Source organism: Mesoplodon bidens, assembly GCF_964165515.1.
Source record: "Mesoplodon bidens genome assembly, chromosome: 6".
Classification (NCBI taxonomy): domain Eukaryota; kingdom Metazoa; phylum Chordata; class Mammalia; order Artiodactyla; family Ziphiidae; genus Mesoplodon; species Mesoplodon bidens.
The window spans coordinates 60709867-60733731 of NC_138162.1; the positions used below are offsets into that span (position 1 = coordinate 60709867).

The 23865-nt window shown below is 40.0% G+C and overlaps 1 protein-coding gene and 1 long non-coding RNA gene across 4 annotated transcripts in view; one reads left to right on the forward strand and one right to left on the reverse strand.

Annotated features, from left to right (window-relative positions):
- Window positions 1-22718, reverse strand: part of ADAMTSL1 (ADAMTS like 1) — a 472971-nt gene extending 450253 nt beyond the window's left edge. For 2 of the 3 annotated variants that reach the window (XM_081238316.1, XM_081238315.1), the window contains exon 1: window positions 22536-22717. In XM_081238316.1, coding sequence (XP_081094442.1) covers window positions 22536-22598 — 63 coding nt within the window. In that variant the 5' untranslated portion in view covers window positions 22599-22717. Of the gene's footprint in view, window positions 1-22535 lie in introns of all 3 variants that reach the window. The other variant, XM_081238317.1, reaches the window with a different exon arrangement.
- Window positions 22719-22832: 114 nt separating this feature from the next.
- The window catches only part of LOC308619480, a 38003-nt gene continuing 36970 nt past the window's right edge, over window positions 22833-23865 (forward strand). Inside the window, exon 1 of the long non-coding RNA XR_014016191.1 lies at window positions 22833-23009. This is a non-coding gene — a long non-coding RNA (uncharacterized lncRNA). The remainder of the gene's footprint in view (window positions 23010-23865) is intronic.

A 23865-nucleotide genomic window follows, 5' to 3' on the forward strand; every position in this document is an offset into this window, starting at 1 on the left:
GGAAGAAATGACTAGTTCACTTCACACCACAATCAAGCCTTTGGTTTTAGGAGAACTTTCCTAACTCTTCTTTGGTTGACCATGGTGCCATCTAAGCCAAGAAAAAAATTGCTGAAATGGTTCTGAATGAACTTCCGGAGGACTTTGGGTGTGTAATTTACGTTCCTTTCCAACGCTCATGATCGGGTCCTTTCTCTCTCAAGTGCCATTCAGATACTGCGGGATGAATGTTTGGAATCGAAATCTAAAACATTCTCTCTGATGCAATATTATATTTTCTTCTTTCCTACATTCTTTTTTCTACTTTCGCTCACATTAAATTCCCTTTACCCAGAAAAAGTATTAGAATGATAAGCGCTTACTATCTCAATATTTTAATTTGCAATCATTTGATGTTGCATCAATGCATTATCAATTTGCAAGGATACATGAAACCGAAAACAAGACTTTGTAGCTCTTTAGGGTGATCATTTTACATAACAATGATCTTCCCAGTTAGACTGTAAACTTGCTGAAGGCAGGAATTATGCTTTCTACTTGTGAACTACCTACTATTGGCATTGCAAAAATTCCTATGCATGCCATTTAGAAGAAAATGTAAAAGATGTGGACAAATATTTAAGAGAGGGTGAAAGGCTTCGCAAGTATGTTTTGTTTTAAATCTTAGATTACTCATTTACTTGTCATCTGTTTCTTAAAAACATACATAGGATATGCAATAAGCACAGGAGTGGGGGTGGGAAGCGGGGAGGGAGGGGGGAGAGAGAGAGAGAGGGAGGCAAATATCTAGTTACTTAAAATTTCCAAGTGGTTTCAAGTTCTGGGACTTTATTCTTTTCTTCAGTTCAAATGCATACCACCACCCACCCTCCTCCACACTAGGAGATAAATTTTGTCAAAACACTGAACCTATGACTCAGATCCATTTTTAAAAGCAACAGTTCTCTCAATTACCATATCTCTGTATCTTCAACAGACAACATTCTCTCTAGTTTTAACCTGTAACTGTAGCTATAGGTAGCAGCTTGAATAATTGGAACAGTTTCACGAGTTTTGCAGGTCGGCAGTAAATCATTTTGAGGGTCTACTTATGGTCCTGATGATCCTTTTCCATCATTAAAGTAAAGCAAACAAACCCGGCGTCCCAGCAATCCAGAAGCACCGTAATTGCTTAATGTAGATTCACGCCAATCATCAGCAGATTTCCTTCACATCTATACCTGACTCAACACTCAAGGACAACACTCAACATGGGCCAGGAAGCCTTGCAAGCAAGGCATAGGTGGTAACCAGCAAGTTAACTTGCTGCCTTTTTTTTTTTTTTTTTTTTTTTTTTGCGGTACGCAGGCCTCTCACTGTTGTGGCCTCTCTCGTTGCGGAGCACAGGCTCCGGACACACAGGCTCAGCGGCCATGGCTCATGGGCCCAGCCGCTCCACGGCATGTGGGATCTTCCCGGACCGGGGCACGAACCCGCATCCCCTGCATCGGCAGGCGGACTCTCAACCACTGCGCCACCAGGGAAGCCCTAACTTGCTGCTTTGAAATGACTGTCTCCCATCCATGTGTACCAATTTCAACAGCTCCCTATTCGATTCTCAGCATCTCCCAGTAGGTATCAGCAGAGCTCACTACCACAGATCCCTCTGCCTCTTGGCTTATGGAAGAACCTGTTGCTTTCTCATGGATCTTAAATTCTAATCCCACATGCTTATGTTTCCTTTATAATCTACCGAGGAAGTGAGATAAACAACAACAACAAAATATCTGACTGCTCAACATTCTCTGCATTTAATCAGATACCAAGTCTCATCACTTCCACTTCTGAAATGTCTCTCTTCCCCTCCCACCCTCTCCATCCCGACTTGCACTGCCTTAATTCTGGTTCCAGCATTTCATGCCTGGCGTTCTGCAATAGGCTTCCCATCTGATTTTTTGACCTCAGCCTCTCCACCCACCAGTCTGTCCTCCACACTGCTGCCAGTTACCTTTCTAGAATGCAGAGCTAAAGTTCACTCCCTAAGGGGGTTCTGTGGTTCCACTGCCTGCCTAGAGCTGGTGGTGTCAGTAATAGATTCCAGATGGGCTGTGAGGAGTCAGAAACTGTATGCAACATTTTTGGTGTATGTGTGTTATTATCAAGCTTCTGGAAAGAGGATTCATAGCTTTCATCACATTCTCCAAAAAAGGTTAAGAACCACCGAGTATAAGATAAAGTCCAAATTATTAGAGTGGCATACAACACTCTTCCTAACTTGACCCTAAATCAACGTTCTAGACTCATTTCTGTCGCTCCTGGTCACTCACATCCTCGACACTCCAGTGACAGGGCACTGCTGCTCCGTCAGACAAGCTGCTTGGGCACCTCTGATATTCTGTTCATGAGCCTACTGTTGCCTAGATTGCCTTCCTCTCCGTGTTCCTTGCATCCTTTTCTTTCTTCGACTTGTGTACTTCTGCTCCTGCAGCTCCCACGCCATCTTCTAGTGCAATGTTCTCTAATCTCCAGGTAGAACCAATCACTGCCTCTCCTGTGTACTCTGAACATATTGCTAGGACTTGATACACATGGCTATTTTAGCATTTGTCAGCCACTGTACTGTAGTTACTTATTTATACATCTATCCCAAAGAATGGACCGTGTGTTTCTTAAGGGCCATGACAAAGATGAACATGCCTTTGTACCCCCAGTGCCTCGTAGAACACCGGACATGTAATCGGTCTCAGTGCATATTCATTGAATGAATAATTAACACAAGGCAGGCCAGGACAAGTTGCAGTTGAGTGTCTAATTCATAACTGATGTCAGCTTTCACTCTCATTTATACATATTCAGATTCTCTGAAGACAGAGGGGGGAAATATATATGCAGAAACTGCAGATAAGTAAGGGAATGGAAGAGGAAAAAAATTAATCTGACACATGGAAGAAAAAGATGATCACATTTCTGCTTCACATGTCTTTTTATGCCAACTTGAAATTTACCCAAAATGTTAAAAGCTGATTAACCTGTCACATCTTGCCTTAATTTAGCCTAATTCAAATCCTAGATGCTTATCTGCCAAAGAATCCTCATCACTGAGTAAACAATAGTCAGTCCTTCCCCAACACCTGGGAAGTAGCACTTTGTGGAGATGAGTGTGCTGGGTTGAGGAGGGAACAAGGATGGGTAGGTGAGGGAGTCCTGACTTGATCTAAGGCATCGGCCTCTACCAATAGAAAAGTAAAAAAAGATGACTTAAATTGTAGTATCATTAATTAAATTGTATTGTCATTAAATTGTATTGTCATTAATTAAATTGTATTTTCATTAATTAAATTGTATTTTCATTAAATTGTGTCAAAGGGAATTCCCTTTGACACCCCTAATTTCTAAAACAGGGCTTGATACAGAGATCAATGTTCAATGGATGTGTAGTGTTTAACTGACTTTTTTGTGAGCAATTTTAATTTTACAATGTATCACAGAACAGATACGGATAGTACTGATGGCAAAACTTCTAAAGAGGGACACAGGTTGGGGGTCAGGACTTGGTCATTGTGGGATTTGGGGCCAGATACTTTCTGAAACACCCCTAGCCATAAATATGTCTACAATTCTAAATGAGCCTATCTCATTTAAGCATAGTTACAAATAAATTTTCTAACTTGGCGATGAGACATTAAAACACTTGCTCAGTTTAACTCAGGATTGCTATAAAAATTGCTTAAAAAATAAAAGTTCTAAAATATGAAAATGTTGACAGTACTAAATTGCTAAATGAAATTCAAGTAGAGATGATCCTACGGCTCCAGCTGTAAGAATCGTTTCATTAAAAGTAATTCTTGGGCTTCCCTGGTGGCGCAGTGGTTGAGAATCTACCTGCCAATGAAGGGAACATGGGTTCAGGCCCTGGTCTGGGAGGATCCCACATGCCGTGGAGCAACTAGGCCTGTGAGCCACAACGACTGAGCCTGCGCGTCTGGAGCCTGTGCTCCACAACAAGAGAGGCCGCGACAGTGAGAGACCCACGCACCGCGATGAAGAGTGGCCCCTGCTTGCCACAACTAGAGAAAGCCCTTGCACAGAAACGAAGACCCAACACAGCCAAAAAAAAAATAAATAAATAAATAAAAATTCTTGAAACAAAGAATCTCTAATGGGGACTCCTTTACAATACAATTATCAGCATCCAGAACCTCTGTCAAATCATTGTGACTCCCGAATAATAAAAAAAAAATGCTAAACTATACACTGTATTTTTGTTGATAAATGTGTATTATTTAATTATTTAAAAATCACTAAGTACTGGTAAGCAAAAATTTCCCAAATGATGAGATAAAAGTTAGCTTTATATGATGGTTTTCAGTTTCTCTATTGACTTATTTCCTATCCAGGTGGTAAAGAATAATGCTTTTTCATTTTATGCTGTTTCTACTAATGGCTATATCAGTAATTTTCATGACATAATTTATTTTGTATCAAAATAGAAACTGCTATTGTGGTTCTCTACGAGTATAACTTCTAGTGGTTATTTAAAAAGATATTCTGATTTCTAGATATATTTTCAACATATTATTAAGTCCTTTATCAGTAACAGTTGAGAGTCAGTAACCTTCATACAGCTTTCGTTGTCTTAACTACAGCAATTAGGGCAGATGTTCCCTAGTGAAACGATGCTGTCTTTCATAAATAGCCTACAATTTTTCTTTAATATTGTAGGGAGTAGACTGTAGAATAAGTCCCTTATTTTAAATCACTGCAAGAAAGACTTTGGTTTTCTAAAAGGACTTGTCTTTCTCAGTCAATTATAGTTTGTCATTATTTGTAAACAATACTGATCTACTTAAATTGAGATGGAATATAATACTGGTGATTAAAGACATCTATACCAGTTGTCTCTTTCTATCTCCCAGACAAATTCATGAAAAGTATTTGCATTTCTGAGCTGGCTAAATTCCCTGTACTGTTAGCATTTTGAAATCATAGTTGAAAAATATCAGTCAGTATTGTATACATGGGAAGTAACGCAGTCTTTCATTTGTAAATTAAATGACAATGTCTAGGAGCCATTAGTGAAACCTTTTATAAATGTTTATTAGCATATGAAACATAATATGGTTTTTGTGATTCTCGTGAGCACTTCTCTGACCCTCAATGCTTGATAAAGTAGAAGCAAATACAGTTTCCCTGAGAATTCATAAAACTTAATTTTTGCTTTCAATGTTGCAAGCATTTTGAGTCTGTCATCGTTTTGTTTTCAGCAAGAGGAATTCTTTTTCCTTCAGCGTCATTCAATGTTATTTAATGGTAGGGATAACATTTGTATGCATTGCATTAATCATGGTTAGCAATGTGAAAAGTTAATAGGCTGATGCTTCATGTAATGTTATAATCACTAAAATGCCTCAGGAATATATTAAAATGGATCTTGGCCACAGACAATATCAAGATTGCCGAGATGCACCACAGGCATCTTTTTTAAAGCCTGTTTTGTAATAAGCAGAGAAAGTGAAGGTGCTAAATCATGGTTTACTACCCCATTGGCCTCACAGCCTGTCTCTGGTGCTGGGCCTCAGAAATCAATTTCACACACGGCTGCTATCAGCATTCTTTGAGCTATTAAGACGAGAGCACTTTCTCCTCTTTTTATTAAAACAAGCTCACTTTTATCTCACGGCTCCAGCTTTGTGCTTTCCTGCCTTTACTTTCCACTTTGTTAGTGGTAAGCGTTAAATTGTCTTCTGCCTCCTTTCCTTTCACTTCTAAACTTCTTGAAAGGCTAATCCATGCCCACGGCACCGACTTCCTCAATACTCCCAATTTCTTTAACGCTTCGTCATCTGCCTTCTGCCCTGCCACTTGAGTGATGTGGCTCCTCTGAAATTCATCAGAAGCCTGTAACTCACCACATCCGAGGACCTTCCCTCAGACCTTCCTGTGGGACGTGATCCCCTGGCTTTGCTGGCAGTGACTCCTGGCCGGTTCCTCCCATGCCTTTTCTTACTCATCCTGACTAGTAAATGCCGGAATCCTCAAGATTCTTTCCTTGGGCCCCTGCTCTTCTTTCTACCCTCCTGTTAATCTCACCCACTCTCCCTTGCCTGCACTCTTCTCTTTTTAGATGAGAGACAAAAACATCTCTACCCCTTGGGCTTCCCTGGTGGCACAGTGGTTGGGAGTCCGCCTGCCGATGCGGGGGACACGGCTTCGTGCCCCGGTCTGGGAGGATCCTACGTGCCGCGGAGCGGCTGGGCCTGTGAGCTGTGGCCGCTGGGTGCTGTGCGCCCGGAGCCTGTGCTCCGCAACGGGAGAGGCCACAATGGGGAGAGGCCTGCGTACCGCAAAAAAAAAAAAAAATCTCTACCCCGATCTCCAGGTTTCTGTTTTGACTCAACTGGACGCCTCCGTAGTACCTTAAACTCAACATGTCCAAAACCAAACTCAATATTTGGGTCTCCAATCCTTCCTTTAGCAGTCCTTCCTCTTAACCCAGTTACAGATATATAAACATTTCTATAAAACATTTCCCCTACCTTCAGCCTCTCCATTCTCCACCTCAACCCAGCCTACCCATCCGTCCACACACATATACCCAAACAATTACCTGTACTAGATATTTTACTTTGGTGATGTACCTCCTTCCTGTTCCCTCTTTTCCATTCCAGCTGCCAGCACCCTAAATCAGATTCTTCTTACTGTCATCTATATAGTACACAATTGGTACCTCAGTCTGCTTCCAGTCTGGCAGATCGGTTCCCCTGCAGCACGGCTCTCCGTGTGTCAGCACAGCCAAAGACAAGGTTGGAATGGTGGTCTGGGAGAGGGCCTTGAGTCTCAGCTGAGGGATTGCTCATTAAGTAGACTGAAAGCTGAAGCCAATGAAGGCTTTTGAGCAGGGCATGGTATGATGGGAGTATTACAGTTTTCAAAGTGCTTACACGTATTTGTTTGATCCTTATAATATCCCTATAGCAGGCATAGCAGGTTTATGGGCATTTTAGAAAAAAAGAGACTATTAAGGCTGGCAGATAGAGAGTGCTATAAAAAGGATAAGAGAGAAATCCACCTTACAACCACTTCTCCAACAGGTAAGAGGACTTTAGAATCTCTTTATGTCTAACTAAGTAAGTGGGATAAGGAGAGATAAGAGTCAGTCAGTCATCTGGACAGGAATTAAACTTAGCTGTTTGAGGAAAGCTGGGGAACATAAGACTGGATACTTAATCTATAACAGTGGCCATCCAGAAAAAGAAAGTAAAGAAAATAAAAGATTATATGACTGGTATATGCAGAAGACTGGATACCCTCAGAGTATCTGTTTTTTTTTTTATTTCTTCAAATCAGGCTCAGAAAGGTTCTAATTTCTATCTTGTACAAAATGTGCATGGTTCCTATTTCTGAATAAAAAAATTATGCATTCAAATGGCTGATAGATTAGACTTCAGATTACACTACATCCTATAAACTGGAAGAGTTCCAGGTCTCTTTGTGCATGCTACCTAACATAATAGGAAAATCATCTTCCCATTATACATCATAATCCTCCCTTTCTCTTTTTCTTTGTCTCTCCCTCACATACACACACGTATTTACAATTTACAAAGTTTATTCACATCAACTGTATGAGTTATTGGAACTGGTATAGCATCTCTATTTTAGGGAAGAGGGTCTCCTAAGTTTTTTTTGGGTTTTTTTTTTTTTGAGGTGGAGAGGGTTCTATAAAATATCTTCAAATAAGAGACAAATCCCCTAACAGGTGAGAAGTGTTTAGAATCTTTTAAATATGCAGTTGGATCAATGGCTGTCAACTCTGACTGCATACTCAAATTACCTGGGAACTCAAGAAAAATTGCCCATGTCTGAGCCCTACCTCAGACCACCTGAATCTGAATCTCTTGTGGGAGGGAGCCTGGAGGCTGCCCAGACATTTTCAGTTCTCAGTTCCTACAGTGATTTGGATGCAGGAGAGGGTTGGAACCCTGAATTAGGCAAGCGTTTACAAGTGAACTCACAGTGTGACTTTTTTGAACCTACCTTTATCCTTATTCTGTTTTATACTCCCTGGTTTCAACAGACTCCAGACCTCCCCCTGCTCATTGAAAAGGAATCTTGGTTTTTATTCTCAGTCCTTTTCTCTGAGATAACACGGTAGACTCGAGTTACCAAACAAAGCCGTCAGCTGCCCTGAATCCAGGAAAAGATGAGATTGGTTTCTGGGAATGAGATAGAAAATTTCAGCCTTGTAGGAAGGGAGTAATGAAACCTTCTGATGTTTATTGGGCACTTGCTACATGTGTTAGGTATTGGGCTAAGTAGGTTGCATGGCTCATTTGATTAAATTTCACAATAATCCTTTGAGGTAGATGCTGTTGTTGGTCCCTGTTTTGCAGATAAGGAAACTGAGACACAGAAAATAATAGGAAGGTTACACTGGTGGAGCCAGGATTTGAGTCCAGGCAGTCGGGCTCAAGAATTCCTGCTCTCAACAACTACTCCAGTGAGTCTCAAACTCGTGTTTATCAGGATCACCTGGAGAGCTAAAAACAAGTACACAGAGGCCCAGGCACGTTGAAGTAAGCAAGAGCATCCTGGGCCTTCATAATTTTAATAGGTGCTCAGCTGATTCTGATATTGACCAAAGATCGGCAGCTACCACATTATACTATATTGCTTACAGGTGAAAAAACTGAGGCACATTTAGATTAAGAAGAAAAGAGATCTTCGGTAAGGGGGCTTTGACCTTTTTATGGGACAGAAGTAAGTTGAGCTCAAGGTACAAACTCTCAGTGTCTCAGACTGGCAAGCAAAGACAGGAGCCATCTGCATCAGAGGATTGTGAACCGGAGGAGAGGGTCGGGGGTCCATAATCCTATTTCTGTAACTGAATCTCAAGCTTTGCTCCCATCATTTAGACATTGGAAAGACCCTGGTACACCATTCCACCGAATCCAAGATGACACAGATCGAAGTCACATTATTTTATGTACCATTAATAATAAAAAAAAGAGCCACCCATTAAACAGTGACCTGCTGTCAATTATAAGATGCATCAAAGTTTCTAAAATCAGAAAAGTTATGTATCTTAGGATCCATGAAATACGGTACAAGCAGTGAACTCTAAAGAATTTGGTTCTGAAACCGTGGAAATCATTCAGCAAGTTGGGGAGGCTCCTGCTGACAGTCCAAGTAACATAGTTCCAACAACAGGGAAAATAGTCTGTACTGCATATTTTAATATAATTTGTTTGCTATAAGAATTGAGTACGTGTACACTAAAAGTAGAGGAATTCATGCCACCTTTTAGGTTTTAGTACTCAGTTTTCCTGTCTATACAAGGATGTGGTAGGGCTTATCTGAGATGACATATAGAAACAAGTAGCACAGTACCTAGCACATAGGAAGACACTAAAAATCACATTTTCCCCCTTTGCTAAGTCTGACGAGATTTCTGTGTTGTTTGCAGTCAAGTTGGGGGAAGAAGGAAGGAAAGGAAAAGTAGTAAATGTCCAAAATTAGAATGAAAGTCAGAAGGACCATACGTTTTAAAACATAAATACCTGTTTGATGCTGTTCCAAAGTAAGTCTACTTTATGAGGTGAGGCCAAGTTATAATCAATTCTGTACTAATGCTGAGTAAATTGGAGACTATTCCTAATTAGGAGAAGAAGAAATGATATACCCACAGGATTCCAATGACTGATTAAAAATCTGATGCCTTAGCAACTGGATTCATAAAGAAAAAATATAAAGAATATAATTATGTGACATTTAACTCACACTTTCTTTAATAAAACTTGTGGGTTATTTTTTTTCAGCCACATTATGCTTTTAGTACAAAATGATGAATTGATGAATTTCAGATATGGCTTGAATTTTTTCTGAAGACCACAATTACTATTCCATCAGAGCAGCTAACTTAAATTTAGACACTGAACGCAGCATCTTTTACTGGAGTTTCAGTTGCTTTCAAAGGGAACTCCGCATGTGGAGCCCATTTTAGATAATGTGGAGCACTGCAAGAATTAGGGCAAAGATATTTGCTGGCTTCCCGTGGAAAGATTCATGACTGTGACATGAATAAGAGTTGAATAAAGCACTGTCTGGTGAGAAAACAGATAAATAACCACAAGTGGGAAAACTGCCGTCTCTGAGGACGATAATCACCCCAAAGTACAAAAATGACTCCCCACGATGGCCTCTGTGTTACATTAGGTCATACAGCTTTCCAAAAAGTGCAGGACTGCTCCTTTGAAATAGCCTCTATGTATTTGGAAAGGTTCACTGAGAGTGAATAAAGGGTTAAGTCACAGCAGTGTGGCAATCTCTTCAGAAAGGTTGAGCCTGAATTCTCTCTTTCCTGAGAGAATGACAGAAAGTTCTTCAGGTTTTAAAGATTGAGACATTTGTTACTTCAGAAGGCCTTTTATAATTTAGTAAAAAAAAAAAAAAAAAATCTCTGACTGTAGGGAAGGGATTGAACAGGGAAGCCTTGAATAAAATGATTCACTCCTTCGTGCATTCCTTCTGCATACAATTGAGCACCTACTCAGTGCCACGGTACAGGCTGTCTGCTGAGCAGGGGGACCTAAAGAACACACAGCTGGTGCTATAAGAGCCTCTGAGCCCAAAGGACCACAGGGCTTTTTCCTGCAAGTGACTATGTAGCCATATAGGTGGATTTTTCCCCCTCTTTTCCATCACTGGGGCTGCTGCCGTCTTCATGGCTTCTCACTATCAGTGGTGTCATAATCAAATGGCCTTCCAGCCTCCATTCTCGGGGTCTCTCCACTCTGTGCGGCCAACACAGCTGTCTTTCTAAAACACAAACTTGGGCCAAAGCTCCCAGGCATGGCATGCCAGGCCCTGCAGGAGCTGTTATGCTCTGGCCACTGGGATTCACTCACGGCTCCTTGGACTCAACTTTTTTCCTTCTTCTGTGCCTCTGCCCGTGCAGGTCCCTCTTCCTAATGCCCTCTTTCCCTCTCTTGTCTACCTGGTGAACCTCCATTGATCTCCTAAGGCTCACTTTAGATGTTCCATCTTTTAAGTCACGCTCACTGATCCACCTAGAGGCCGAGTGATTCTCTGCCTAGCACAGAGCCTGGGGCACTGCAGCAAATAAATGCCAAATTCCTTCTCTCATTTTCTTCCTTGTGCTGCTGTGGCATCTTATATCCTCCACTCAGCCTCAGTCTGTGTTACCTTTTTTTAAAAAATAAATTTACTTATTTTATTTATTTATTTTTGGCTGCATTTGGTCTTCCTTGCTGCGCACGGGCTTTTTCTTGTTGCGGCGAGCGGGGGCTACTCTTCGTTGTGGTGCGTGGGCTTCTCATTGCGGTGGCTTCTCTTGTTGTGGAGCATGGGCTCTAGGCACGCGGGCTTCAGTAGTTGTGGCTCGCGGGCTCTAGAGTGCAGGCTCAGTACTTGTGGTGCACGGGCTTAGTTGCTCTGTGGCATGTGGGATCTTCCCAGACTAGGGCTCGAACCCGTGTCCCCTGCATTGCAGGCGGATCCTTAACCACTGTGCCACCAGGGAAGCCCTGTGTTATCTTTTTAAAACTTTGTTTAGAATCTGTGAGTGTCCTCGGGGGCGGGGCTGTGTCTCGTTCATCTCTGTGTCCCAGGGAAATTGTCTGGCTTAGAGCAGGTCAGTCTAACAAGGTTTTTCACTGATATGAAGAATTAAGGAGAGCAATAAGGTCCCTGGTTAATTTTCCATAGAGCTAAATATGTTTAGTTTCTCTTCTGAAATTATATACTTGAAACTTTGGGCTTATTCAAATAACCTTTCATTTCTTGCACCGCTGGTGAAACAAAATGGCATTGTTGGGACAAGAGTGAACCCTGCCTGTGTTCAAAGCTGCACTCCGCCACTACTAGCTGAGTAACCTAACGCAAGTTATATAATTTCTCTGTGTCTCAGTTTCCTCATCTGTAAAATGGGAAAAATAATTATAACTAATTCCTCGGGTTGTTAGGACAATTAGATAACTTAATGTATGTAAAGTATATCTCACATTGAAGCAAGCACTGTATAGTATTAACTATTATTACTTCACTTATGAAACAGGTGATAGAACTTTATTTTATTAATGTCCTTACCTAATAAAATTAAAACATTAAAAACTTTGTTTTCCATACTTCCTGCCTACCTGCAAACACAATCTTATTTCTTTTTGAAATTTTAACGGTCTATGACATCCAAGGTCTGGGAATCACTTCTTTCAATTATCTAGAACTCTAAAATGGACATAAAGGACTGGGTTTGAGTCCCAGCACCGCCAAACTGAAGTTAGCGAAGTTAGCAAATTTAGCAAACTACCAGGGGTAAGAATGCCTGCCTTGGATTAAGGCAGGTTAGGACTGGTCATAGGGACATGGCAGAGGTGTTGGAAAATCAGAACCCCTCCTAGCAGAGAACTGAGAACATGCTGACTGGTTGCCAGGTGATGCTCAAAGATTTCTAAAGGTCCTTCAGACTAATGGTTTCCCCAGAACAAGCTAAACCTTTTGAGGAAAAACCTACTGTAATTAGTGCTCTATATGCTGTTGACTGGTCTTTTATTCACTTGAATGAGGGGCTGGTGTAAAGGTTTCCCTGCTTGAGCATATTTCTAAGATGGAAAAGGCAGGTGTTTATGTATCAAATAAACAGAGACCAAGTAATACACTCATTAAGCTTTGGTTTCAGTATGACTAAAAAAGAGGATTCCAGCAAAAAAGAAAAAAAAAAGGCACAGCTCAAAGAAGTGACCTTAAATATAAATCTTTAGAGTTTTAGAGTTTTTCTAACACATTCTTTCTGGAATCACTATAAATAATGAATTAATGTGTCTATTTCTTTAGGCAGAGACGCCCTTACACAAGCAATAGTTAAGTATACAGTTTAAAGAAAATTGTATCATGATAGCAACATAAAACCAATGGAACGTACTAGCCAATTACTGCCTGTCCTCCCCACTGCCGATCTCAAATCCTTTCTGATGTTACATGTAGAAAGATCCATCTTTGGAACCATGTCTGTTTTGTTCAACACAGTATACCCTGTACCCTGCACAGGGCCTGATATACAGCAGGCTCTCAATGAATATACTATTTTGCACTGGGGGATGGGAAGGAAGCTAACACTTCTTGGAGACCTACTATGTGCAAGGTCCCCCATGAAGTCTTTTTCACATATACATCACCATTTAGTATTTTACATTCACACTGTTCATTTATATGGAAAGCAATAGGAATGAAGTTTATTGATATGTTGTAGGTCTAGGGCAAGACATAAACTTTATAGACTTCAGTCCCCTCTTCTTGCCAGGTCACCCCAATGTTTATAAACCAACAATGATCCTCGACTTTTAACTCAAGATGATTTTCCATCAGCTTCATTGCTTCCTCTGTTTCCACTGCATGTGACATTTCAATATTTCAACCTTTCTCTACCAAGGCCGCTCGGCTGACTCTTACACAAAGGTCCTCAGGGGCCATAGAGTATAACAGAAAGAGAATGAACTCCTTCTCAAAGGAGTATGGACTCAAAGGAAAGAGATCCAGATTCCAGGCTCTGGATCCTGCCTACTAGGTGTTCCTGGCAAATACGTCTCCAATCTCTTTGCAAACATTTATATGTTAAATTCAATTATCTGTGAAATTAAAGGGCTGGAATAAGTGATAAATTCATTTATTCAAACAATAAACTTATATTGAACATTTTCTGTAAATCAAACTCTTTGTCTGGTGCTGGGGATATAAAGATATCTAAGACAAAATAAAACCAAAGTCCTGCCTTCAGAGAGATCCCAGTCAACTGAGGTCACATTTTATGCTACCTCAAAGATTCTTTTTAATTCGAAAGCACAATAAATCTATGTCCTGGGAATCCAAATGTCAATTAAACTCACTCTGTAACAGTAATTTCAAAGCATGTTTGCTATCTTAGACCAGGTACAAGCCCCAAAGTAAAAGTGTATGGCACCTGGTCTGGATGACAAATGGTTATAATAACTGTAATAAAAAAACAGACTATTTCTAAAAAGCTTTCTTCTAAATCTCACTGCAGCACCTAAACAGTAGGAGTTCCTATTGTTTTCATTACCCTTTTTCATTTTGGGTTCTATTGATGAAGTACAATATTTGAACAATACTCTGGCAGACTTCAAATGGTGAAGTGGGCTGAGAAATCAGACACCCTACCATACTTTACTAAGGGAACAAAGTGAGGTATATTTATTTTATTGGACAGTTTGAATTTATTATAGGTTGCTCATAATTTCCTGTCTCATTTCTTTAGTGCTCTTGGAATTTATGTCAGGATGTCTTAGGTTATCACTCTCCTTCCCTCCATTGTCCTAACATTTATGCCAACAGACTGAACTGACTTAGAGAAAGTCCCCGGACGAAAATTGAAGGGGAAAATACCCAAAACTTTAGTTGGAGAAGGGCAGAACCTTTGGAAAAAAATCTGAAAAAGCAATGAAGATGAAAATGGAAACTCTGTGAAAGTTAATGTAGTGTAGAATTGGCGAACATACCACTTATTCCTTTAAACAAATAGAAGAAAGAACCCGCTTATGAGGTGCACCCAAATAATTCACAGGTGGTGAAACCATTAGAGTCCTGCAATTTCTTGCTTCAGAAGTGGAATAAGTCTCCAGTATTATAAATGGCGTATGCTCACATGCGTGACTTCTCTGCTATTCCCTTTCTCTGAACTATCCCCCGCTTCCATGCACAAGGCCTTCTGGGTTTTTTTGTAATTAACTTATTTTAATAAGAACTTTAGATAAAAATCTAGTGAGGTAGGGAGATTCAACCTACTATACTAATTGCACTTACAGAATTATAATTCCAAATGGAATATGCTTATTTTCTGCCTGGATTTTGGTTATTATAAAATAAACACAATGGAGTAGAAACTACATAAGATTGAAGTCTGCCATCATGATGCCCCAATGATAGTGGGCAGATGAAAACTCCCTAGATATTGGTCACACACAGTTTATGATAATTCTCGCAATGATAAATATTTGCTTTGAGAAAAGTTTTTTCCCAAAGAACTTATCTTAACTAAGACACTGTTATAGTGTCTTGTGCTGCACGAACTGATATTCTGAACTATAGAAATTGGAAAAAAATTTAATGTTTGAAGTCAAATACTGACTGATAATATCCATGAAGATAATACACTGATAATCTGTGGGAAGCCATAATTTACATTTACACATGGATGAGAGGATTAAACCGCCAGTATCTAAGCAGGAGGGGAAGAGCAAAATGAGCCACCTTGTGGGGTAATTGAAAGTGATTATATACATCACAAAACTATTCCCTACAGAAGAGTTTTTTAAAAATTAAAAAAAAAAAAAGGACAACAGAATGTCCAACAACCATCCAAGCTCCTCATTGCAAGGACTGTGCCTTAAATGATCTTCCATGGAGCTTGGCTCTGTGTTGGGTATACAGCTGGTGACAGATAAGAGATTTTCACATGAATGAAAGCAATCACTTGTAATTTTATAGTACTTTGGAGTTGACAAAACACTTCAACATCTAATGCTGCGTTTTCCTCTCAAGGTATCCTGGAGAGTTAGGAGAGATGGACAATCGTGCATGGATGAAGAGACAATAGCTTCGGTGAGTTATGTGACTGGGCCACGATCATAGGGCTGGAATCAGTGTTAGAGCCCAGATGGCCACACTCTAAAACCAGGGCTCTTTCCTGACACCTGGACACCTCCTAGAAAAATGTATCAAAGATGGTTGAGACTAGATATACACAAGAAGTGTGTCTTACTTTATGTTTTGTTTGTGTGTGTGTGTGTGTGTGTGTACATGTGTGTGTGAGTCAGTTCCCCTCTCTGTCACTTGTTCACTCCTTTATTTTCTGACATCTCTGGAGCTGCATTGGTGTTGTGCCTCAGTTTCTGCTTCTTGGTATCCTTTTCTGTTTTCTTTGCCTTCCCCTTGGGTCTGTGTGGTTCTATGTCCTTGGCCAGGTTGTGTGGTCCTGTTCTGCTCCATGAGATTCCAACTGTTTACCACAGACCTGCCTTTTCCACCCCCCTTATTTCTTACTGCTCCACCCACTCCTGGATTTTGTTTGAAAAAAGGACTTGGACCCATTTTCCCATTTTTCCACATACCTGCAAGTACTTAGAGAATTCTAGGTATACAATAAGTTGCAAAACACAAAGACTAAACCACCATTAGGGTGACATGGCATGTCCTTATTTTAATTTTCTCGTATAATAAATGGAAAGTGGTATTGGTACTTACTTATAAGCATTCATTTCATCTAAATGTGAAGCAATGTTATTTAAAAAGGTTTTCAGTATGACAAAGAACACCTTCCCGCAACTATCAGTGTTTTAACACAACGAGGGTTTATTGCTTGCTCGTGGTTAAACGAATGTTCACAAATGTAATTCTGTGAGACTGGCTGGCATGGCAGTGTGGGGCTCTGCTCCATGTAGCCATTCAGGGATGAGGTCTTCCATTTGGTGGCTTGACTATTTTCTAGAGTCTTGAAGTTCTTTACTGGATTCTCTGCATCCAACAGGTATATAAAGAGAGAGTTCTTGTTTACTTGGAGGATTATGTGGGAGATGTCAGGTCTAGAAGTGCCATATGTCACTTCTAATGACATTCCATTGACCAGAACTCAATCATACTGCACCAACTAATTACAGAGAAAACTGCGAAATAAAGTTTACCTTTGTGCCCAGTAGTCAAAAGAAATGAATTTTTGGTGAATCTACAACATTATCTCTGCTATAATGAGAAACTTTCCAATTTTATAAAACTGTGGCTAATATAAGTATCATTTTCTTCCTGAGGACAAATTTTGTAAAAGGAAAAAAATACTTGAGAACTACATGGATTTAAAAAAAGATATGAAACATGCAAAATTCATTCTAATTAACAATGGCAAAAAGGATCGTCATTCAATTGTTTTTCATTGTGTGGAGAGAAAGAATAACAGAGTATGTATCTTCTCTTTTGAATGTATTAGGCTTATTGATTTGGTCTTACTAAAACCAGAATTGGTGAAATGCTTCACATGTGAAATGGATGTTCACATGTTCCCCTTGCTACTTGTGCTTTACCCTTTTCTTATATTTTCTTACCAAGTCATTCATATTCATCCATTTATTCATTCATTCAACAACATTTACTGAGACCAGGCATTCTGATAAAGGTAGGAGAAACAAGTCACTCCCTCTGCTGTCACCCACAACCTTGTTGACTAGACAAAAACCTAAGTACAGTATGAGAAATAAATACAAGGAAGCACAAGAACTAGAAGAAATTACATTTAAAAATATTGTCAAGAATACAGTGAATTATGTATGCCTCTGACAATTACTAAATACTGACTACACACTGGTGGAATTTAGGGTGGGGTAGTCAAATAAAAATTACGGTTTTTCTTCAAATAAAGGTTACAATAGTTACTGAGATAAGATATATTTCTATGACTGGAAGAGAGACTATTAACAAGTATAGGAAACTATTCAAACTGATTTATAAATACTGAGCTTCTGGAAATACAACCAACAAAAAGCCAGAGGTCACTGTTGTCTGCAGACTACTACCATTGGGACATCTAGACACAGCCAGAAAACGTCTAACTGCTCTACATGCTGGGTACTCCCAGTTAGCAAAGTCCCTGGGAGAAGAAACCAGAACAGTTAAGCTTTATTCAACGTAGTTTTTAATCTTGAAGTTCAGGAATTGGGGAGATTTAGTCATTTATTTTTGAGATCATGGAAAGAAGGGGTTGATAGCAACAGCATACCCAGTTAGCAGGCAGGTTCCCCACACAGCTGTGCTGGCCTATTTCAATTAGGATCCTTTTGGGCTTACATCACCTCTGCTATGCCAGTTCTAAGCCGCTCATGAGCGGTCCTGCCAATCAAGCCAAAATTCAACCACATGGTATGGATTTTATGACGCAGAGAGAAGATGACATGAACTTGTCTCATTCTGGTGAAAACACAAAGTTTGAAGCCAGCTCTCTAGATGAAGAAAATTAGTAAAAACAGCAAGACTCTCAAACTTGATTTAGACACATTTTCCTGTGATTATCTCAACACCCTTCACCAGTAGGTTATTCATGATGAGTCAAGGAATGCTCTCACTCAGGAAGAGACTATGGTCCTCTTGCTACAAAGAGGTCACTTCTGGGTCACTCTACTCAGGAGACCACGAGAAACAGTAGAATATGCACAAGGAGGGAAGTGTAGAATGAAACTTACATAATTAGACCTGGAACCTAAAATAGACAAATTAAAAGCAGAGCTGTCACTTGACCACAAAAATGAGATATATATGTGAAGTCAGAATACCCCGAACATGTGGAGAATTAGAGAATCATGTGAGTCTCTTTACATCCTTTGCTCTCTGAATTTAGTTCACAAATGGTTACGATGCCTGTATATACAACACATTCTATCGGGTACTGGGGGACATGCAGAAATTCACAGGACTCTGTATTTTTTCCTGAATGAGTTCAAGATTATATTTTGATTAAGCCATAATAAAGGGGAGAACCAAAATACAAAACCGTGTTTCATGCAAACATAAATCCTGTGCAAAATGTACCAACAAACTGGGTTAAAAAAGGAGTAGCAAGGACAGGGGTTAACCACACTTCACTGATTAAAATTGCACATTGTTATAAAGATATAAGAATGAACTCTGTGCATTCCTAAGTTTGAATAATAGCCTACCATGTGGTCTGCTAGAGATTTGCTTTCCATTTTATTCATACATATTGGTAAAGGGGAACCAACATGTATTAACACTCCTATAAATGTACAAACACATGTATTTATTCATTCTTTCTTTCAAAAGTCTTTAATATATCCACAGAGTCTTTCAAGGAAAAACTTGCCTGGTGTAACAGGATTCTTTTGTAGTTCACTAGTGACTACTATTGGACGTACTTCCCTCAACTTATATGAAGCCATAGAACTGGTTCACATGAAAATAATAACGGGGGCCAGAAAGTCGTCCTGAAACAGACTGAAATGCCAAAAACAGGAGAAAATAAAAATGTAGCTGACCATGTCTAGACAAAAAAGTCACAAAAACATGAAGTAAATAAAGTTTAAAGAAATGCCTCACTACGTTCTCCAGATTTACATGAAATATCCTTAAGCTTGACTTAAAGACAATGTAGGCATAAGAGTAAGAAATAGACGTAAACAGTTATAGAAAGGTGTTTGTGCATGCACATGGACGGAGACACACACACACTTATTGGAGCAGGCCACAGTCTGCTGTAAATAAGGGATTTAACATTCATTCCACAAGTTAATGGTGCTTCTCGCCATCCAAGATAGATCCACTTAGATAATAGTGGAGGAGAGTGCCAGAGCGACCAAAGGAATGGGCTATTGTGTCTGACTAGTTTCCATGTATAAATTAGTACAGAGAAGAAAAAGAAATTCAACAGAAAAACACATGTACTTTATTATAATTCTGAGTGCTACCCTTGCAACTGCCACAATAGCAGGCGAAACAGCTTAAAACCACTTAAAAGAAACAAAAAGCAAATGCAAATTTGATTAAATGCTTTTCTGACAAGAAGTGATTTGACTTCAAGTTTGGATGGACACATATGTCAATGGCCGGTCATGGTTTTTGCCACATTCCTTTTGAGCTAAACAATTGGGACAAAGGAGGGAGAAGGGAAAAGGGGAGCAGGGTGGGGAGATGGGGAAGGTTGGGTTATGTGGCTTACTTTGACCTGAATATCAGAATAAAATCTCTTGCTCAGCACTACTGTCCTACTGTGTCCAGAGTAAAAAAAAGAAGTCTATGATGTTTGAGCTTTGCATGAAAATGTGGGTGGTGACCAAAAATAGATATAAAAGACACAGGGACTTCATTGTCTCAGGAGCAATGCTCCAGTGGGAAAGGGTTTTGGTAAAACTGAGGGTGAACAGCATACAATATTTGTATACACTCAAGAACCAAGTCATGATACAGACGATTCTGCTATCAGTGATATGAAGGCTGTTTTGAAGTAGAAACTGGACTTTGCCACGAAACAAACAGGCTGTTTTCCTAGCAAGTAAAAAGGAATCTTTAAAAATTGCTTAAATTAATTCTAAGAGTAGACAGACTCTTATAATGTATAAAACAATTATAGGAAAAACAAGCCACCCAGTTCAATTTCCTGATCCAGACAAAAGGTTGAGCTGAAAATGTCACACTTCCGGTTCTAAGTCAACTACTGATCAGGCTACAGGCCACTTTCTCCTGGGCCAATAATTTACTTTTGGCTCAAAAGCTAAATGGGACAGTGAATGACAAGTGTGACAAGTGCCCTTAATGTTGCACACATCTTTATTGGCCAAGATGAGGCAAAAAGCCTAAATACCTCCAACAAAGACTACAGACCAACCTGTGTCATTGCTTCCATCATGGCTAAACATTTTACAACCACAGTACAAAGCAAACAAGTCATTTTCTCTCCATTATTTCACCTTTGAGTTCAAATATAAGCTTATTTCCTTATCTGTAGAATGGGTTTAAAGATGCCTTATTTGCAAGGTTATCGTGAGGATTCACTGTAATGCTTTTCAAACAACTGGCCTCGTGTTTGACACATTCAGACATGCAATACATGGCAGGTACTACTAACGCTGTTATTACTCTGCACAGGGGTGTATCTTGGCACTCACCAGGCAGTTCTTTCTTTTCTAGCCTAACTCTCAGAATCCAAATTCATTTAAATACAGGTATAAAGCAAACCTGGGTCTTATTTTCTTTTATCCTCATAATACAATTATTGTCATTTAAACAAAATGCTTTATGTTTCAAATCTGAAATAAGCAAACACTCCTTTTTATCCATATAAGCGTCATTATATGTTCAAATACATATATGAGTATTCAAGATATCAAAGAGAAATATAATGCAATATACCAAGTGGGTAGCAAAACAATCTATTCCTGAATGGAAAAGTTTTTCCAAAGTATAATGAGATCATACTTCATTATGAAGATACCAGAAAAGTACTATGTACTGGTAATTTGCTTCATGATGTAATTAAATGCGAAAATAACCCCTGCTTTTAAAAAAATACAAAGAGGGAAAGACGAGGCAAACCAATGGCGTGTATATAAGTAACACGTCCCATATGGAAAAAATGAGACACCTTTCATAAATCGCTTGTCCCACTAGTCATAAAGCACACCTAAACATTCTGCTCTTTATATTCCTCAGAACAGCTAAAAACGTACAGTCCATTCATGCTGAAAGTTCAGTTTGCATTTAAATTTCTATGAGAACTTGAAAATATACTTCTATATTTACAGCTTTTGCAATGCAGCATTATGACTTCTTGGCTACAATGATGCAAATCAGAAGTGGAATTGTTAACATATTTAATCACTCTCTGATGATGAGCCTTCTTGGAGTTTTAAAATTTGTGCTTAAATAGCTTGCTCCCCTTGTTCAAAATTATAGTGCAGATCAAATTTGTCAGAGTCTAATCAGGAAAAACATCCCTTCATCTTCGACGAATCAATGCAATCTATACGTGCGTTGCATTTTTCCCTTTTTCCCTTCTTGCCTGGTTACCTTCTGAGGAAGGGCTGGCTCTCCATAAACGCAACAGGGAGAGCTACAAGCACGTTTGTTTGGACTCAGTGTGTGCAAATTTTGGAATCAAACCTTCAGATGAGGTTTACGAAGCTGCCTGCCCAGAACACTCTGGTTTTAAAAAAATGTGCATTGCTATTAATATTTTGAGTGTAGATTTTTTTTTGGACAGTAAAGGTTCATTTTCTGCCCATAAAACCAAGTATGAGTCACAACGGAACATTTACTTCGAGTCAAAAATGCAGTGTGTGCTGACGTTCCAGAGCAGAGCATCTTATCACTGTGACTGTGGAAAGAAGCTGAACAGAAAGTCAGCACTTTCTTCTTCTTCAAAAGCACATATGAGATCAAAGACCATAATCCTCAATTCATGAATACTAGCATTAACTTGTATCTGCAGATGACTTGCCGTAATTATGAGCTATAATCTGGGTTGGCCACAGAGAGGCTTTCATTCCCTCTTTTACCTGTTTCCCTAGCACATGTGCACCGAGGAAGGAGGACCCATAAAAGGTAGTGGGGGAAAGCCCCTCACAGCCCATCCTTCAAAAATATTCCAGGAACACTTCAGTGAGTGAGTTTGATTTCAGGACATCTGTTACCTAAATTCCAAGCATGCACACCACCATTTATACAGCCCTCAGCTCACAAACTCCATGCAGTATGTCCCAAAGTTCATGTCTCAGTACGTCTCAGTATTCCTAGTTACCTCTAACTAATCCCACAAAGTCTTGCAGACTGTATTTTGCTTGGGAAGTTGGGGTTAAAATTCTGCAAGAAGCCGTTGTTTTTTTTTTTTAATCATGTAAATTATTTTACCTGGCGTTTGAAGAGAAAGATATACACAGGCACACACACTCACATACACACACGTACACACCACCACAACAGCACCCAGACTAAATGGCCATCACGATGTATTGAAATGAAAAGGCATTTACCAGGAGCAGGAAAGCCAGAAAGAGGAGCGGTGTGCCAGGAGTTGCCCGACGGCAGCATTCCATGCTTGGATCCTTGCCGGAATCCGAATCGGACACTGAATAAGCTGCTAAGTGCTCCTCTGCCTGCTGTCACATCCAGTACTGGTGCTAACGCTCCAGTCCTGCCTATCCGCTTCCATCAGCCCCGCTCACATTTCCTGACTGAGGGGTGGGTGGGTGGGTGGATGGGTGGGGGGTAAGCTGAATGGAATCTCTCTCGGAGCCGGCAGCCAGCCAATCAGGCTCCTGCTAATCAGACATGCTGAATAACAAAGCCAGGGGGACAGAGAAAGTGTAACAGTGCGAGCGAGAAAGGGAGGAAAGGACGAAAAAGAAAGGAGAGCGGAGGAGCGCGCGCAGCAGAACCAGAAGAGAAATGCAAACGATGCAGAATTGCAAAAGATGAAGCAGAGCCCTGTGCTGTTAACTAACCTGGTTAGTTCTTTGTGAGATACATTTCTATTTGCCGTTTGCTTGTGCTGGTGCCTGTTGCTTTGTAAAGTACAGTAGCTCCCTGTGACTCTGTATTGTTCCATTCAGGAGAGAAACTTAATCCCTGTCAATATATAACATATGCCATAAAGGGAAAGAACCACAGACAAAAACTGACTTAATGTGCCCTTTAAACGTGTTCTGTACAACTGCTTTATGCCTCTTCCATAAAGTTCCTCTTTATTTTCCCCCCTGACTTAGAAAAGGGAGACTGTATAAAATTGTGAAAGTTCCTCACTAAGCCTAAATAGAGGCATAAGTTACTTTGTGTAGTAATGACTTGATTTGAAGGAGAAGAATAAAAGCAGGTTACTTCTTTGTAAAGTGACAATTTAAAATAGCCCAGGTTTACTAAAGCTCAAGGCACAATTAGAAATTTAGATCCCCTGTTTAAAAAGAAGCCCTTAGCAAAGCCTCTTGAGATGTGTGGGGCTGAAATTCGGGGCTGAGGAACAGCCTGGTCTTGACGCAGTGCCAACTCTCAACTATCGGCTTTAGCAGGAGGGAAAGAAAGGGTGAATTAATTCCTCAGTTAATCCCTAAACCTTCTAACCAACAGTTTCAGCCTTCTCCTTATCCACGTCCTTTATCAGAGCTGCTATAATACGCAGAAAAGGCTGGAGGGAGTTTTACCTCCTTTTCCTTCTACTGTTGCAAGAGGTTGGACGAGGAGATGACCATCCCCATCCAGTCCAGCCCTGGAGGAAGTACTGATGACCAGTGAAATGATGACGGGGCCAGGCCAGCAACAGCAAAGAGAAGGTCAGGAAGCTTCTGAGTCTGGTTAAACCACCAGCAA